General features: G+C 43.4%; 1 protein-coding gene across 2 annotated transcripts in view; it reads right to left on the bottom strand.

Annotated features, from left to right (window-relative positions):
• The window catches only part of GALNT6 (polypeptide N-acetylgalactosaminyltransferase 6), a 1,315,790-nt gene that overhangs the window by 642,666 nt on the left and 656,115 nt on the right, over positions 1-17,009 (bottom strand). For both annotated transcript variants that reach the window (XM_044083436.1, XM_044083437.1), the window contains exon 5: positions 6,372-6,521. In XM_044083436.1, the coding sequence (XP_043939371.1) occupies positions 6,372-6,521 (150 nt within the window). The remainder of the gene's footprint in view (positions 1-6,371; positions 6,522-17,009) is intronic.

The following is a 17,009-nucleotide window of genomic DNA, read 5'->3' as shown; positions in this document are numbered from 1 at the left end:
TTGGAGGTATGATAAGAATGCTTGGCTTTATCTGAAAAATGGACAATCTTCAATGGTAGTTCTTTCTGGTGGAATACTTACCAGGTGTAACATGTAGCCATTTGGATCTACATCAAACACGGTCATTCTTTTGTAACTGCCCTCTACATCAGGGGAAACTTGAGGACAGTACTAGATGATAAAGTACAGTTTTGTACCTACCATAAATGTAGATGTTCGAAGATCCACATTGCTGCAGTCCTTACACTTGAGTAGTCCGCTGTCCTCGGTCGGCCCGAATATCAAAGTATTAGGCTGACGTCGGTCAAGGCGCTTAAGACTGACATCAGGACGTCAGGGTACAAATGCGCATGACCGACGTCATATCCTCAGTCTTTTCTTGCCCCAGATGTCAGAAGACCCTAAACAGAAAGGTCAAAACCAAAAGACAGCAAAAAACAACCAACCACCCTTGCACTAATCATATGAACAATATATACAATATGCACAATATTTACAACCCAAACCACACAACCGCCTCTAACAACAGAGGGAAGGAGGAGGGTAAATTGGACTGCAGCAATGTGGATCTTGAACATCTACATTTATGGTAGGTACAAAACTGTACTATGTTCTTCATCTCACATTGCTGCAGTCCTTACACTTGGGTAGAATCCCAAAGCAGAGGTAAGGGAGGATGGCAAAACTATAAAGTAGTAGGGGCTGCCAAAATGCCCTGTAAAATAGCAGTGGCAAACCCAGCCCTAGATTTAGAGTAAAGTGGAAGGTGGTAATGCTTAGAGAAAGTATGCACTGAACTCCAAGTAGCTGCCTCCAAAATATCTTTAGTTGCCACCCCCTTAAAAAAGCTGCAGAAGTGGCAGTAGCTCTAGTGGAATGAGGCCTAATCCCAGCTGGAACCTCCTTACCATGATGGGAATAACAGAAAGCAATACAAAACCCAATCCACTTAGAAATAGTTTGTTTTGACACAGGCTTGCCCTGAGAACCCAAAGCAAAAGAAACAAACAACTGCTGAGACTGCCTGAACCCTTTAGTTCTGCTCAAATAATATCGCAACTGCCTGTGTATATCCAAGGTGTGCAAAATCTTTTCCCCTTTATTTTGGGGGTTTGCATAAAAAGTAGGCAAATGAATAGTTTGGTTTAAAGCCACACTAGAAACCACCTTAGGCATAAAGGAAGGATTAGTACGTAAAGATACCCTATCCTTATTGAAAATTAAGAAAGGCTCAACTGCCATAAAGGCCTGTAATTCCGAAACCCTTCTCGCAGAAGTAATGGCCAACAAAAAAGCAGTCTTCCATGATAAATATTTCAACTCGGCAGTAGCTGCAGGCTCAAAAGGTTGTACAGTGAGTTTCTCCAACACAAAATTGAGATCCCAAGCAGGAGTAGGAGCTCTCGCTGGGTCTTATATTCTTTGCCCCTCTAAGGAATTGCTTAAACAAAGGATGAGAAAACAATGGTGGATCACAGTCATAATGAGCAGAAATTGCTGCAGCATGAATCTTAATAGAAGAGAAGGACAAACCTTTGTCCAGTAACTCAGCAAGATATTGAAGAGCCACACTTAAATTAGGCTTAGCAACATCAAATTCCTTTGCTGCACTCCAAAATAAAAATCTCTTCCATTTATCTGCGTATACTTTCCTTGTACTAGGCCTTCTGGCCTCCAAAATAACATTCAAAACTTGCTGCGGAAGCTGAGACCCTCCAGGGTTTAAAACAGAATATGCCAGGCTGTTAGGTGAAGAGAGTGAAGTTTGACATTGAGTAAATGACTGTTCTCTTGAGACAGCAGATGTGGAATCGAAGGCAAAGGCCATGGAAGCTCCCGAACCAGACTTCTCAGTAATGGGTACCAGTGCTGTCGAGGCCAATCTGGAGCTATTAGTATCATCTTTGGCTTGTCCTGTCTGACCTTTAGGAGTACCTTTGGGAGGAGAGGCAGAGGTGGAAAGGCATACACATGAAGATTGCTCCAATTGAAAGAAAGAGCATCCACTTTCCAAGCTGTGGGATGAAACCTTTTTGTGCAAAACTTTGGCAGCTGGTAGTTTAGTGGAGAAGCGAACAGATCTATGTCTGGAGTTCCCCAAGACACTGTCAATTTCTGAAATACATGAGGATCCAATTTCCACTCGTGGGGATCCATAATTCGTCTGCTCAACACATCTGCTAAGGAGTTCTGTGCTCCGGCAGAAACCTTGCCTGAAGATTGAGCTGTAAACTGAGAGCAGTCTCCCACAAAATCATTGCTTGCCTGCAGAGAGGATAAGAATGTGTTCCCCCTTGCTTGTTGATGTACCACATGACAGTTGTGTTGTCTGTTAGAACCAACACCTGCCCTGGAAGAAGTAAATCCTTGAAAGCTATTAATGCAAATTGGACTGCTAACATCTCCTTCAAGTTGATATGTAGATGTTGTAGTCTGGCAGGCCACGTGTCTTGTATCCACTTTCCATTTAGATGAGCTCCCCAAGCTTTGTCTGAGGCATCTGTCGTTAGAATCTGACTCGCCTCTGGCCGGGTCACAGAGAGCCCTTGTTTAGGTGACATTCCTGAGCCCACCACAAAAATTCCTTTTGAATGCAAGGTATTATCTGAATGACAGTGTCCAAATCTTGGCAGTGCTGTGTCCATACATTTTTGAGATACCATTGTAGCTTCCTCATATGCAGTTTGGCATTGGGAAGCACCAGAATACAAGATGCCATGAACCCCAAGGCTTGAAGGACTGTCCTTGCAGTCAGCCTGGACTGATGAGACAATTGATGGAAGTAAAGGGAAAGATTCTTTTGTTTGTCCGGGGTCAAAAAGGCCATCTGGGATGCTGTATTCAGTCTCACACCTAGAAAGCACATGTCTTGAGAGGGTACTAGACTGGACTTTATTTCGTTCACAGAATACCCCAGGCATCTTAGCACTGCTATCACATATTGCAAATGATGAAGAAGCTCGTCCCTCCCTTTGGCCAGAATCAGGCGATCGTCCAAATAAGGATAGATCTGTATTCCTTTTAGCCTGAAGAAAGCTATCACTGGAGCCAGAACCTTTGTGAACACTCTGGGCGCAGTAGATAAGCCAAAGGGCAATGCAGAGAACTGATAATGAGAAGTCCCAGCTCGAAAACGCAGATACTTCCTGCAACTTAGCCTGATAGGAACATGAAGGTAAGCTTCCTTGAGATCCAGAGTCACCATCCAGTGATCTTTGCCCAGCAGAGGTAAAAGCTGTTGTAACGGCAACATTTTGAACTTGGGAATGTCCAGGTAAGTGTTGAGGATAGATAAATCCAAAATTGGTCTCCACGTGTTCCCCTTCTTTGGTACTAGGAACAGGCGAGAATAAAATCCTAGGCCTACTTCTGGCAGAGGGACCGGCTGTATGGCCCCTATTTGCAGCAGCAGAGAAATTTGTTTGTGAGCCTCTATTCTTTGCTGAGGAGGAACGTCTGGCATGCCTTTGAAAGGAGGCAAGGTATGGAAATAAAACCTGTAACCTTGGTGTATAATATCCAATACCCATCTGTCCTGGGTAATTAAACTCCAATTTTCTTTGAAGAGTGCCAACCTTCCTCCCAAAGGTGCTGCCAGACAAGAAGGCTCTGGCAGCTGAAAAGGTAGGTCATTGGGCCTGTTTACGAAAGGACTGGCCTCTGCCCTCACCCGAAGACTGTGCAGGTGAACTCCCTGTTCTAGGTCTGAAAGAGCCCTGAGCTCTACCCCTACCACGTCTAGATCTTCCCCTAGACTGTGAATCATAAGAAGGGTACGTCCACCCCTTAGCAGGCCAAATCCTGCTAAACTTCGGAGGCTGAACTTGCAAAAAATCTTTAACAGTCTGCATAGACTTAGCCTTGTCTTCCATTTTCTTTAAAACTGCCTCCACAGGTGAACCAAACAATACATCAGACTGTAAAGGAGCATCTAAAATCCTTGTCTTAACATGGTCAGATAAGTTCTGATCCCTCAGCCAGGCGTGCCTGCGAAGAACTGACCCAGTGGCAGCCACCCTAGACGAGGCCTGTACAGCATCAAATCCACATTGTAAAGAATGCTTACCCACCTGTTCAGAAACATGTACCAAATCTTGTAACTCTTTACACTCAATGCCTTCCGCCAGAGCATTTACCTTAGACTTCAATTGAGAAAGAAGATAGTTTTGATATTTCAACATGTGAAACTGGCAATTCAAAGCCCTCATAGCTAAGGTGGAAGAAGTATAGACTTTCTTTCCCCATCTATCCAAAGCTCTGGCCTCTTTATCTGGAGGAACCGGATTTTTTACCACAGAGGCCTTGACACCCTTAGGTCCCTGACTAACTGTTTCTGGGTCCGCCCTAGGACTCTTATACAAATATCTATGAGCTTCAGGCACCCTGTAATACCTGTCCAGTTTAACAGGAGCAGGAGGCAAAGAATCAGGATTAAGTGAAGCCTCTGCAAACACATCTTCCACAACATCCAGAACAGGTGGAATAGCCAAAGGCCTATGCTGGGGTAAAAGCAAAAATTCCCTAAGCCTTTTCCTGGAATCAGAGAAGTCCTGACCTTCCCACTTAAAATGTTCCCTCATAGAATGAAGAGTCTCTGAAAAAGAAAAATCCTCTGGAGGAGAAGCAGAAGGAGTAGAATCATCCACATCAGAATCAGAATAAGGAGAATACTCCTGCAAGTCTTCAGCCGAAGACTCTGAAACATCCGAAACCTGCTCAAAACTCCCCAACTCTGGTTCCACCCTAGGCCTCTTATCAGGAGGGGACAAAGAACCTCTAATCAAAGTAATTAAATCTTCTGCCATTTTGAGCATGTGCTTCTTGGGCACAGATCCTGAAGAACTAGGAGTGACACCAACAGAAGCTAAACCTGGCCTGCCTCTGGGAGAAGCCTTGGAAACAGAAGGAGAGGGCCTAACCACCCTAGGAAGGGAGGGGAGTACAGTAACCTGAGAAGCCCCTTCAGCCTGACCTGCCTCCTGAGAGGCCACATCTTGCAATATCAAAGTCTCCCCCTGGGACTCCAGAGAAGCCTCCGGTGGAACCACCGGTTCCACTGACGCCTCTAAAGAACCGGCGTCCGGTACGGACGACTCTTCTTGCCTGGGTTTAGCTGCTTTGTCTTTTCGCTTCTTCAAGAAGCGGAGTCTGAGCATCCGACGGCATATTGTAATTGCACCGCTTCCCGAAGACCAACCTGGCACAATCTAACCTTCGCTTAATAGTGCGCTTATTAAACCTAGCACAAAAGCGACACCCAACAACGTCGTGCTCAGGCCCCAAACAAGGAATACACAAAGTATGATAATCTCTATGCGGTATCTGCTTCCCACAAGAAATACAGTTATTCACTTTTTCTGACATCCGGTAAACCACTGAGGCATGAAAAAACTAAAATATTCCCCAACGGGGTACTTAGCCAACTTTGACTCGGTTTGAAACTCCGAATTCGAAAAATTTCAGAGCGCCGAACGGCACTTGCAACGCTGCTTCTGCATCGGACCATGCGGCAAAAAAGACTGAGGATATGACGTCGGTCATGCGCATTTGTACCCTGACGTCCTGATGTCAGTCTTAAGCGCCTTGACCGACGTCAGCCTAATACTTTGATATTCGGGCCGACCGAGGACAGCGGACTACCCAAGTGTAAGGACTGCAGCAATGTGAGATGAAGAACATCCAGGGTTTCTGCTGAGTTGGTGGGGCAAAGCTCCAGAGTCAAAGCTGGGGGCATGAGACTAATTATTAGGAAATTCTTCTTTACTTATTCACATCTGCCAGTATTCAGTTAATGAGGAGTCAAGTTCCTATGTGCTACTTCTTCACTCTCACGTACGTCTTTATTTTGTACAGTATGCTATATTTAAATCAGAAGTGCAGCAGTCATACTGCTCATCATATCTGATTTTATATGACATTTTGCCCAGTCTCTCATTCAAGTTTTAATTTTTCTTGTAAATCACTGAAGGTTGCAATCATTCTGTCATAACGGCTGACAGACTTTCATACTTCTTACTGTTCAGAAAATGGATGTTGATGCAAAACCTGCTGTTCTATTAACTTTTTAGCGAATCAGAGTTGATTTAATTTCTCCCAGATTTGGACCTTTACCCCCCCAACACAGTTATTTTTGGCTTTGTCCAGACCTCTTGAGCAAAAAAAGTTGAAAGATACCTGCAGTTTACTTTGAATACAAGTTGCCATGCAGCACTAACAAAAGCTAAAGCACTGCACACTTGAGAAAGATGCACAAAGTTTTTAAATTCAAAGGTTTTAGTCAGAAGCCACATTTACATTAAGATCAACATACTGCATACTGTCTCTGAAGGCAAATGGAAGGTGGACACAAAATGAGAGAAATTTATACTTACAATGTGCATCTAAAAATGTAAGGACTTCACCTACAGCAACATTGGCACCCAGAAGTCTTGCAGTTATTAACCCCTTTCTCTCTTTCTGCCGTACAACTTTCACAATTTGAAATTGCTTTACATACTCGTCTAACTGCTCCTTCAAATAATCTGAAAAAAAGACACATGATCAGTTTTCTTCTAACAGGTAAACATGCTATTTAGCCTTTCCAGTGTGGCATACATTACAAGACAGTAAGAAAAATTAGTTTTATTTTTTAATCTTATGACTGTTTACTTTACAAGTTAGACAGTTCTTGCTGTTCTCTGAACTCTGCCCCTCCAAACGTTCTACCATTTTGTAAGCTTCGCATTTGTTTTTTAATTTGTGCATCTCTAATACATTCACCATCTTCAGAGGTCATCAGTTCTGACAGTGTTTTTCTTGTTGCTACTTTTCTAGGAAGAAATGTTTTTCAATTAATTAACCACTTACCTCAAACGTACAGACAATACAGCTTAGCTGTTACTTTGGCTGAAATTATGCTACTTTATTCTTTACAGTAAGTTCATTCATTTCCATATCATGTCTATTCCAAGTCATAGGTTTAAACTGAGCAGTTGGGTCCAGCAGAACTTTAGAAGCCCACCCACTGCAGTTTCCACCACTTGTTTTCCTTGTCTGCAAGAGCTTAAGCAGACAACCCCCGAGTTGAATTTATGGATCCCCAGCTACTTGTCAAGGCTAGCTTTAAACAGGGAGCTAACCTTGTTTGACAAGGTCTGGGAGCTTACTCCACAGGTACGGGATACTTTGGGAGTGATTGCTATCCTGCCAACAGCTTCTATTAACATTTCTACATAGGTTTAAGCTCTTAGAGTAAGTCCTAGTGATACTGCCAGATTCCTGGATATACAAGAGGTATAAACAGGACTGGGTCCTGTCTTTTATTTTACAGGCCAAATAGAGATCAGGTAGGAGTCTGGAGAAGACTACCGTACCATGGCAGATATTTCAGATGCTCTGTTTAGCCTTAAGGAGCTCATATCACAGATTTTTTTTTTGTCAGGAACCCTTCAATTTCTATGAGTTGTCTAATACGTTTCCACAGGTACATGCTGAAGAGAACACTACTTTCTGTCATGGATTGCACTAGAGAGAAGTACAGGGAGAGAATAACACCTTAAGAGCTGCAGAATATACTTTTAGTAATAAGATGGACAAGGTACAAGGATTTCCTAACCATTCTTATCATGCATTGTGGTCAAAGTACATGTCACTATCTACAAATATGCCAAGGTCTCTAAAGTGTCAACTTTGCAGAAGGAATGCAGGGGTGTTCATGCTTCCCAAAGAGTAAAATACAGTTTTTTTTTATAAAGCTTGAGCTCAGGGCCTTGACACCAAGAATTAGCGTGAGCTAGTCTTTCTTGCCGTTCATAGGTATCTGCTTCAGAGTTCATGATTGCACTAAGGTTGAAATCAACATCAAACGTATTAAGTCAAAGAACATTTATGTCCCTTGGACATCAGAGAATAATACAATGAGGAAGAGTGGACCCAATATAGAACCCTTCACTTTCTCAAACAAGATTGCAAACTAGGACTCTCATACTGATCCGTGTCCTGGTTCCACAACAACCTTTCCAGATCTCATTCAGTTAAAATAGTAAGTCTGTGACTATACTCAAAAGATTTTTATCAGTGACCTTTCCGGTAAAAACATCTCTCTTATACAGTATGCAGACTTACCTGTTCTACCCAAAACCTTGACACACTAACACAACACAGCCTTTCACTTCAATAGAAACACAGCTGTCCAATTCACAGCTATTCCTTATCCGTAAAAGATTTAAATTAATTATTTTAACACCCCGCCCAACAACTAGAACACCAAAATGCACTTTCGGTATAATCTACTCAAACTTCACAGTAATCTAACATGAACTTGTTCAGCACACAAAACTCCTAGGAGTCTACACGGACAAAAATCTGAAATTCAACTACCACACTTGACACACAGTCAAGAAACACATCAGAAACTAGGATGCCTGTACAGAATAAAAAAAACCTGACTGATTCATGTTACAATGTTTTGTTGCCAATCTCCCTCATACAGACCATCACCATTTGGCACTCAAAACAGTTGAAATGCCTTTAATTAACAAACCACCTTACTCCCATCTTGTCATCATTGACAACCTCATAAATAGGTTCATAGGTTGGTACTAGGCTATTGGCCTCAGGGCCTAAACAAACCTAGCCATAACAATTCCCTGACTATTTCTTCCCACAGTATTTACTTCCCTGGACCCCTGTCTAGCAGGGCGACTGACGTGATCCCCGGGGTGAATTTCCTATCTCCCATCCAATCATCAAGGTTCCTTTTGAAGAGGGCCAAAGATGTATGGGCAGTCTATTCCAGCCCTTTCTAATACATAGCCTCACAAACGACATATACACACACCCTACAGACAATTCTGCCAGTAACCCTCTAACTATACATCTAAAATCCGGAGCACTATTCCAATCTCTGAAACAAGGCTACTCATAAAGCCCTTAAAAACAAAGCTAAAAAATCTCATCTAATAAGTTCATGGCTCTCCCCTAGTCAAGTGACCTGAAAACAAGCCAAACTGCCTACTATTCATTTTCTACTTTTTGGTCCTAATTCCTTCTGTCATTCCTACCTTTTCCCTAGCTACCCTTACCCCACTTCTAGGCTCTTTTCTTCCTCATTTTTTCAACTGTTTCTAAACTCTCTCCACTTCCCTCCTGCATTTCTACAACTATTCCTGGTCATTACTAGTCAAATAATCATACATTAACATATTTGCACCTCAGTCTCTACTGCTCAAATGTTTCTGGATTCCAAATATAGTCAACATAATTTGTTTTTAGATACATGCCTGTTTACTTAGGACTTAACTACAACATATTAAGAATACTTTTTTTTTTTTACTTTTATACTTTCATCATATCACTCATTTATTTTTCTACTTATCTGTACTCAGTTTGTATAACTTTTATGTGGAGCTCCCTGCCCTAGGCCTTTGATGAAAAAGGGCCTTCCACCAAAGTCAGACTTTCCTGGTCAACTAAAGCAATAAATAAAATGTTACTGATGCTGCACAGACTCTCATTTCATATTTTTATATCTGCATTTGAGAGAGTATTCCATTCTCCAGGTAATACAGCACAAGACATAGCTAGCTAAAATACAGCTTACTAAGCTTGAAGAGGTCTGAAGCACTCACTCAATGAGCCTTCAACTCAATGGGGACATACTTTGCAGTAAACAGCCAGACAGTTTTGCGAGTTAAGAGAAGAAAAGAACACACCCCGTACAATGGACTGAAGTACAAATCTGGTAATATAACTTTGGAATGAATCAAAGTGTTTCAGATTCTGGACCATGCCAAATTAGGATACTGTAACACATTGGCAAAACTGTAATAGATTTCTCCACCTTCCATTTGTCTCATTTTCTATGCCCAAGAAGAACATTTCTCTATCTCTTGGATGACTGCTGACCTAGATAAGTAGTCAAGAGATTGTTTATTTTTTAAATTGCTGTCCAGCAACACTCAAGCCTACCTGAAGTTGTCCATATTTTTAAGACTGCTCCTTAGGTATTTTGTACTGTCCTGCAGCACGCATGCACAAGCAACACATCTAGCACCAAGTGAACACTCAGATGTACTTTGGGGATTCTAAGCAGTGCTGCACAGTGCCCTCCTCCAAGCCTGCATTTTCCCAAATACAGGCTAGTACAAAAACATACTCATGGTGACTGTCTGCAATATACGTCAGCTTTAAATGCTCACCTAATCAACTTCTAAATGGGCTGCAAAAGTCAAAGATGGCAAGAAGCACCTAAAACCAACCACAGTGAAGAACAAGTACATCAATCAGCATATCAGGTTTTCTGCTATTCGTTACTACCATCAAAAAGCCCTAGCAGACTAATAGAAGGAAATTATTTAAGGTAGTGTGCATGAACCGTTTCTACTAATGGTGACAGACCTTCTAAACTACCTCCTAATGTTACTTGTGAAAGAAATCCTAATACATTCTAATATTACCTGTGAAAGAAATCCTAATGCATTAAGAGAAGCTATGACAAATGAAACCCATGTGTATGACTGGATGAGCAGACACCTTGTTGGACTACATACATGGGTTCCTCAGCAGTGAATTTGTATTTTTGTAACCTCACATACAAATGAAAAGTTTTTTTTTAATGGCATAGGTAAGATCTATCCACTGATACAAGGAACAGCAGTAATCTAAAATGGTTCAAAAGAGGCTTGAGTCAGTTTCTCCAGCACAAAGTTGAAGTCCCAAGGTGGAGCTACAAGTCTTCTGTGAGGTCTAATGTGAAGGATGCCTCTGAGGAACTGTTTAGCTTCAAGTCTAAAAGCTAAGGGTGGAGAAAGGGCAGACAAAGAGAGAGCTGACAAATGAGCTTTTATGAAAGAGTACTCTAACCCTGCATTAAGCAATTCACACAGATAGGACAGAACCATTGGTGGGTCCGCCATCATTCGGTCCTGGTTTCCAGCAAGACACCAAATCGAGAACCTCTTCCATTTGGAGGGGTAAGATTTTCTAGTATTAGGTTTCTGGGCCTCCTGCAGGACTTGAAGCACATCCTCAGAATAAAGGTATCAGAAAGGATCAGGGCTCTATCACCCACAGGTTCAGTTGGAGGGTTTTCAAGTTTGGGTGGATGAGTGAGCCCTTGTTCCGTGTTAGTAGGTCCACTCTATGGGGCAACTTGTGGTGACTACCCTTGGCTAGATGAAAGAGAAGGGGGAAGCAATGCTGTCTTGGTCAATAGGGAGTCACCAACAAGATTTTTGTTTTTTTCCTATTGAATTTTCATCAGGAGTTTAGGAATGAGTGGAAGGGGAGGGTGCATACAGGCATTTCCCCTTCCAGGAGATTGACATGACATCCACTCTCCATGCCACAGAATGGGGTTCTCTAGCACAAAACTTTGGGAGTAGTTTGTTCAAGGGGGAGGCAAACAAATCTCTCTGAAATACCCCACTGCTGGGACAATGTCCAGGAACACATCCATGTGAAGCATCCATTCGTGGGCTTGTGTTCTGCATCTGCTTAGAGTGTTTGCCACAGCATTCTGACAAAAAGAGATGTAAACTCCATGGAAGGATACATCTAGAAGGTGTGCTAGATCCCAGGACTGCATGCATGGCTAGTCTGCAAAGGAGGCAAGATCTGTCCCCCCCCCACCCCAGTTTGTTTATGCACCAGAAGACTGTCATGTTGCCTGTGTGGATACGTAACCTCTCTGGTCTGATCAGGGGTTGGAAGGCCTAAAGTGCAAAGATTAATGCCTTCATTTCCTTGACGTTTATGTGATCCCTCACCTGGGAGGGTGACTACACTCCGTGAACCATGTGGTGATCCAGGGCTGCTCCCCAACCAGTGCGGGATGAATTTGTTAACAGGACTTGAGTTGGTGGCAGTGGGTGAATGGGGAGGCCTGGATTTAGTGACAATTAAGTTACATACCACTGGAGCTCCTTCTTGAGATGGGGTAGAAGAGGGATTTGGTATACTACAGGGTGGGCATGTTGAGATCATTCTGACTTGAGGAAACATTATAGTTTCCTAGTGTGCAACCTTGCTACAGGAAGCATAGGGATGGTGGGATTCCATCAGTCGCAACATTCTGAGGAATTGCCTGGCAGGCATCTGATCTAAGGGGAGAATCTCTGGAAAGTGCAGCGAAATCTCCTGTGCCTTGGTAGGTGGGAGCAAGACCACCATGCTCTAAGTTTGAAATCTGCACCCCAGAAAGGTAAGATCGTGGGATGGGACCAGAGATGATTTCCCGAAATTTATAGTAAATTCCAGGCTTTGCAGAATGGCAATTGCCATTTGGAGATTTTGGTTCAATTCTGGTTGAGAACTGGCTTAAATCAAAAGGTTGCCTAGGCAGGAAAAGATTAGGATCCCTTGGAGTCTGCAAAAGGCTACCACAGGAGCTAGACATATGTGAAGACTCTTGGGGTAGTGGAAAGTCCAAAAGGCAAAGCCAAGAACTGACAGTGCAAGGATTCCACAGAGAATCGTAGGCATTTTCTGTATCTGGGGTAAATGGGAATATGGACGTAAGCATCCTTGATGTCTATGGAGGTGAAGAATACTTAAGGGAGGATAAAAGGAAGCAGGTTTTCAGAGTAAGCAGTCTGAATGAGGAAACTATGAGGAAGCCATTGAGGTAAGAGAGGTCTAGTACGGGTCTCCAAGGACTTCCTTCCTGGGAACTAGGAATAAGCGGGAGTAAAAGCCTCTTCCCTCTTGTCCTGGGGAAATAGGTTCGATAGTGCCCTGTTCTAGCAGGCTTTGCAGGACTGGAGGGGAAAAGGGGGCCAGATTTTTTGGTGATAGGGGTATACCCCTGAAGGGAGGCACCTTTTGCCAGACCATCAAACAAAGCTCCTCATAAGCACTCTTCAAGAAAAATCTTGATGATTGGATGGGAGATAGGAAATTCACCCTGGGGATCATTTCTGTGGCTCTGCTTGACAGGGGCACAGGAAAATAATTTTCTTGGGTGGCAAAAGCCAGGATACTGTTTGGCTAGGCTTATATAGGCCCTAAGGTCAATAGCCTAGCACCTGCCTATGAACCTATGAAGTACCCCCTCTTGATAATGCTTAACACCCAAGAGTCTTCAGTGATGAGTTTCCAAGATAGAAGGGATAGAGTAAGGCACTGAGGAAAAGGAAAGGGAGGGCAGCCTGCTGAAGGGGTCATGAGGAGGAGTACAATCAGGAAAGGGCTGTTTAGCCATCTGGGAAGAAGAGGAAGTAGGAGAAAACTGTTGAGTCTTCTTATGCCTTTTCCGGCATCTTGCTTGTGGGGTTCTGGATTGCCTGCATATGAAGACATGTTTTGCAGGGTAGTTCCTCTGCAAATTTAGGCACAGGGGATACCAGAATGTGGTCAAGGTCCAAGTTCCTTGCTTTTCTCCTGCAGAGATCTGAAAATTTCTGCACAGGGTTTTAACAAAAATGCCAGTATTGTCTAAGGTGCATTCATTAGTTATTGCCTTAATAACCTCAGGTAGGAGTTGAAGCCTACACCAGGTAAATTTTCTGAGGGCAGAAGAGGAAGCTGTAGCTCTAGAAGTGGCTTCTACAGCATCCTAGCTGTACTAGAGCATCTGGCTACCTGAGACGAAGTAGCAAGGAAGGAGGATGCCAGGGCCTTGTTTTCAGAGTCTGGCATGTCTGAAATAAGTTTAGAAATCTGAGAGAGAAGCTCTAAGTTGTACCTGTTGTGTGTGTCTGGTAGTTTAGAGCTCTGAAGGCTAGGGTGGCTGAGGTATAGATTTTCTTTCCCAACCTAACCAACTGTCTGCTATCCTCATCCGAAGGGAGGAGGGAGGTAGAAGGAAGCGACCTGGAGGCCTTATCAGAGGCTACAGATATCACCGAAGAATCTGCAACTGGGGCCTTAAATAGAAAATGGCAGGCCTTGGGTACCTTGTAGTACCTCTCCAGCTTTTTCAGAACTGGAGGCTGAAAATCAAGATGAGTGGAAGTGGATGCAAAAGCATCCAAAAAGGCAGGTATGATAGAAGGAATGGCTAAAAGACTAGGGACTTACTTAGAGGTCATCATATTAATGTTCTGGACCTCAAACATCTCTGTACTGTCCCATTCCTCTTGAGAAGAAGAATCTTCCTCAGAAGTGGCCAGAGGCCTAGGTCTTTTCTGTGGGGAAGTAGGCCAAGCCAGAGGGGACACAGGGCAAACTGATGTAGGCCTAAACACCATAAAGGCCTTAAACAGACCTTGAGTGAGGTTGTGCTTCCTTCTGTAGGTCGGGAGGGGGGTGGGGAACATGCATAGTTTTCTGTTTCTTCTTTGCTGGAGTATCCATACAGTGCAAAGGTGGAGGGCTGGACGTAGGCCTACATTCAAACAAATCTGAGTTAACGTCCATCCTAACGATAATCTGGTAACTCCCCTAGGGCCTTCTGACCCAATAAGCCTGGGTTCCCCCTGGACATTGGTGGTCGATGTCTGAGTAGCCTCTCTGGACGTGCATACATCTGGTGCCAAGGTGGCCTGTGAAATGGGCTCAGCCTGTGGGTCTGAATCCAGGGCTGCACATCTCTCAAACAGCTCGTGTGCTATGGGAGAGATGTCCAAATCGAGAGGCACAGCTTCGGCTTCAGGCCTGTTTTTTGTCCTTGTGCTTAGCAGCTTCGTCATTGGGTCCGAGGAAGAATCCATAGCACTCTTCACTAAAAGCTTAAGGCACTGGTTTCCTAAGTAGATCACAAGGGAAGACAGAAGACTTTTGGAGGGTCTTGGGTACAAAGGACTGGCAGAAGGAGCACATTTTGTGATCATGCTGAGGGCAGAGGGAAAAAAAGGCAATGGGAATGAATATCCTTATGTGGAATCTATCTTCCACAGTCACACTTCCTTTGCCTGGATGACAGTAACCTCAGTAAAGGATAAGGTAGCAAAAAAGTACAAAAAAGGTTACCCCAATGGGGCACTTATCTTACTCAAGCAGCGATTCGGACAGCAAAGCAACATCCAGGATGGGTAAACTGAATGGCAGCAAGGAAACCTATGTGGATGATGTGCGCATATGTGTCTTTTAAGGCCAATGTCTGCTGGTGGCCTACGTCAAACGTACCGCGCAGCCTACGTAGTAAAAGACTTTGATATACTGGCAGTCATGTCATCTCCATGGCAGGCAACTTCCCTTATATGTCAAGAATAATGAAAAAAGATGAATACAAGGATATACTATATATATATATATATATACATATATTTTATATATATATATATATATATGTAAATAAATATAGATTACATACATATACACACCAACTCGGAGAACACACTTCGGTGAGGAAAGGGCATGTTCAATCAGCTGATTTTTTTCAATTAGCTCTGGTGATTTTTTTCTGTGATCACACATTTCAATCACCTTCAAATTCAAAAGTTAGGAAGTGCAGCACCCAGCAGGATAAAAGCACTGCCATCACACTAAACAAAACTCAGAGGACAAAAAGTCTACCAAAGCCAAATTTGAGGCAATTTGGCCTCCCAGCCCAAGGACAACCACAAAGCAGTCTTTAGCTATGTCCACAACCTCAAAGGCAATACACAACTGTGTGCAGAACTCATTGTAAATGGAGCCACTTCTACTGAGCCAGAAAATGTAGCAAACCTCCTGGCTGATAAATTCAGCTCCAACTTTACCCCTCTCTCCCCCTCAATCTTCCCTCAGGAAACATTATCAAATACAACTCCCGCTACTATGACTAGGGAACAGGTCCTTAATGTTCTCTCTAATACCAAGAACACTGCATCAATGGGCCCAGACAATATTCCAGGATGCCTTATTAATAGCATGAAACATGACCTATCAGGGCCTCTGGAATTACTATTTAAACTGTAGCCTCCAAACAGGCTTCATGCCTCATGAATGGAGAAAGGCAACAATCATCCCCTCTGCCCAAATACGGGCCATCTACGGACCCACAAGTCTCACTAGTCTTATATGTTAAGCCACAGAAAGAATTATCATGGAGATGATCAGTACAGATATAGTAAACCTCTAGACACTGGACTCAACCCAGTTTGGTTTCGTCAACCTGGTGGACTACTTCGAGAAGGTCACCAAAGCAATGGATGAGGGCAAAGTTGTTCACACTGCCTACCTTGACCTGGCCAACGCATTTGACAATACCAAACTCTGGCATTGTTGACAAATGCAAGAGGCTACGTATAAACCCGTATGTCACCCGGTGAACAGCCAATTGGCTCACAGACAGGACCCAGGAAGTTAGAATTGGGAGTCCACCTCTACAAACAGGCCAGTCACAAGTGGAGTCCTTCAGGGATCAGTTCTTGGACTGCTCCTTTTGGACTTTTACTTCTCAGAAGTCAAGGCCAATGCCAGTGGTCTCTGGCTAACTAAATTTGCAGATGATTGCAAATTAGGAGCTGTCACTCAATCTCACACTGACGCAAACGTTATCCGGGAGAGGCTAACAGACAAACAACTGGCGTCAGAGCCCCAGACTAAAACTAAATGCCAAGAAATGCAGAATAGTATCCTTTGGGAAACCATCCATCCCTGGTAACTATCATACTGACAACACACCCCTTAGAGTTGACCCAGTAGTCAGGGACTTGGGGACACACACAGATAGTAATCTAGCCTTTGATCATCATGTGTCTACAGTGCTGAAGAAATCATTCTATGTTGAGCAATTAATAAACAAAGGTATGGCGTCTAAGTCCAAGGAAGTCATTGCTCCACTGTATTCGGCATCCATCAGACCTATCATGGAGTACAGTACCCCTTTTGGTATGTATGTATGTAAACCAGGCATATCCAACAACTGGAACGACCACAGAAGTTCCTCACACAAAAAATACAGGGTGTAAGTAATATGTCCTATGCAGACCGCCTCAAGGCCCTATCCCTGTATTATGTCTCCTACAGGCTTTTGAGGAGAGATCTACGCCTGGCATACAGGGCATTGTCAGACCCCACTCTGATAGACCTGCTGCATAGCCACAAAATAAACAGTATCAAATTACCCATTCTAAAAACTTAAACCTTGCCCGTGATACAAACAG

Source organism: Protopterus annectens, chromosome 9.part0 (genome assembly GCF_019279795.1).
Source record: "Protopterus annectens isolate FY-2018-M chromosome 9.part0, PAN1.0, whole genome shotgun sequence".
NCBI lineage: Eukaryota > Metazoa > Chordata > Ceratodontiformes > Protopteridae > Protopterus > Protopterus annectens.
This window is presented reverse-complemented; position numbering and strand designations above follow the sequence as displayed.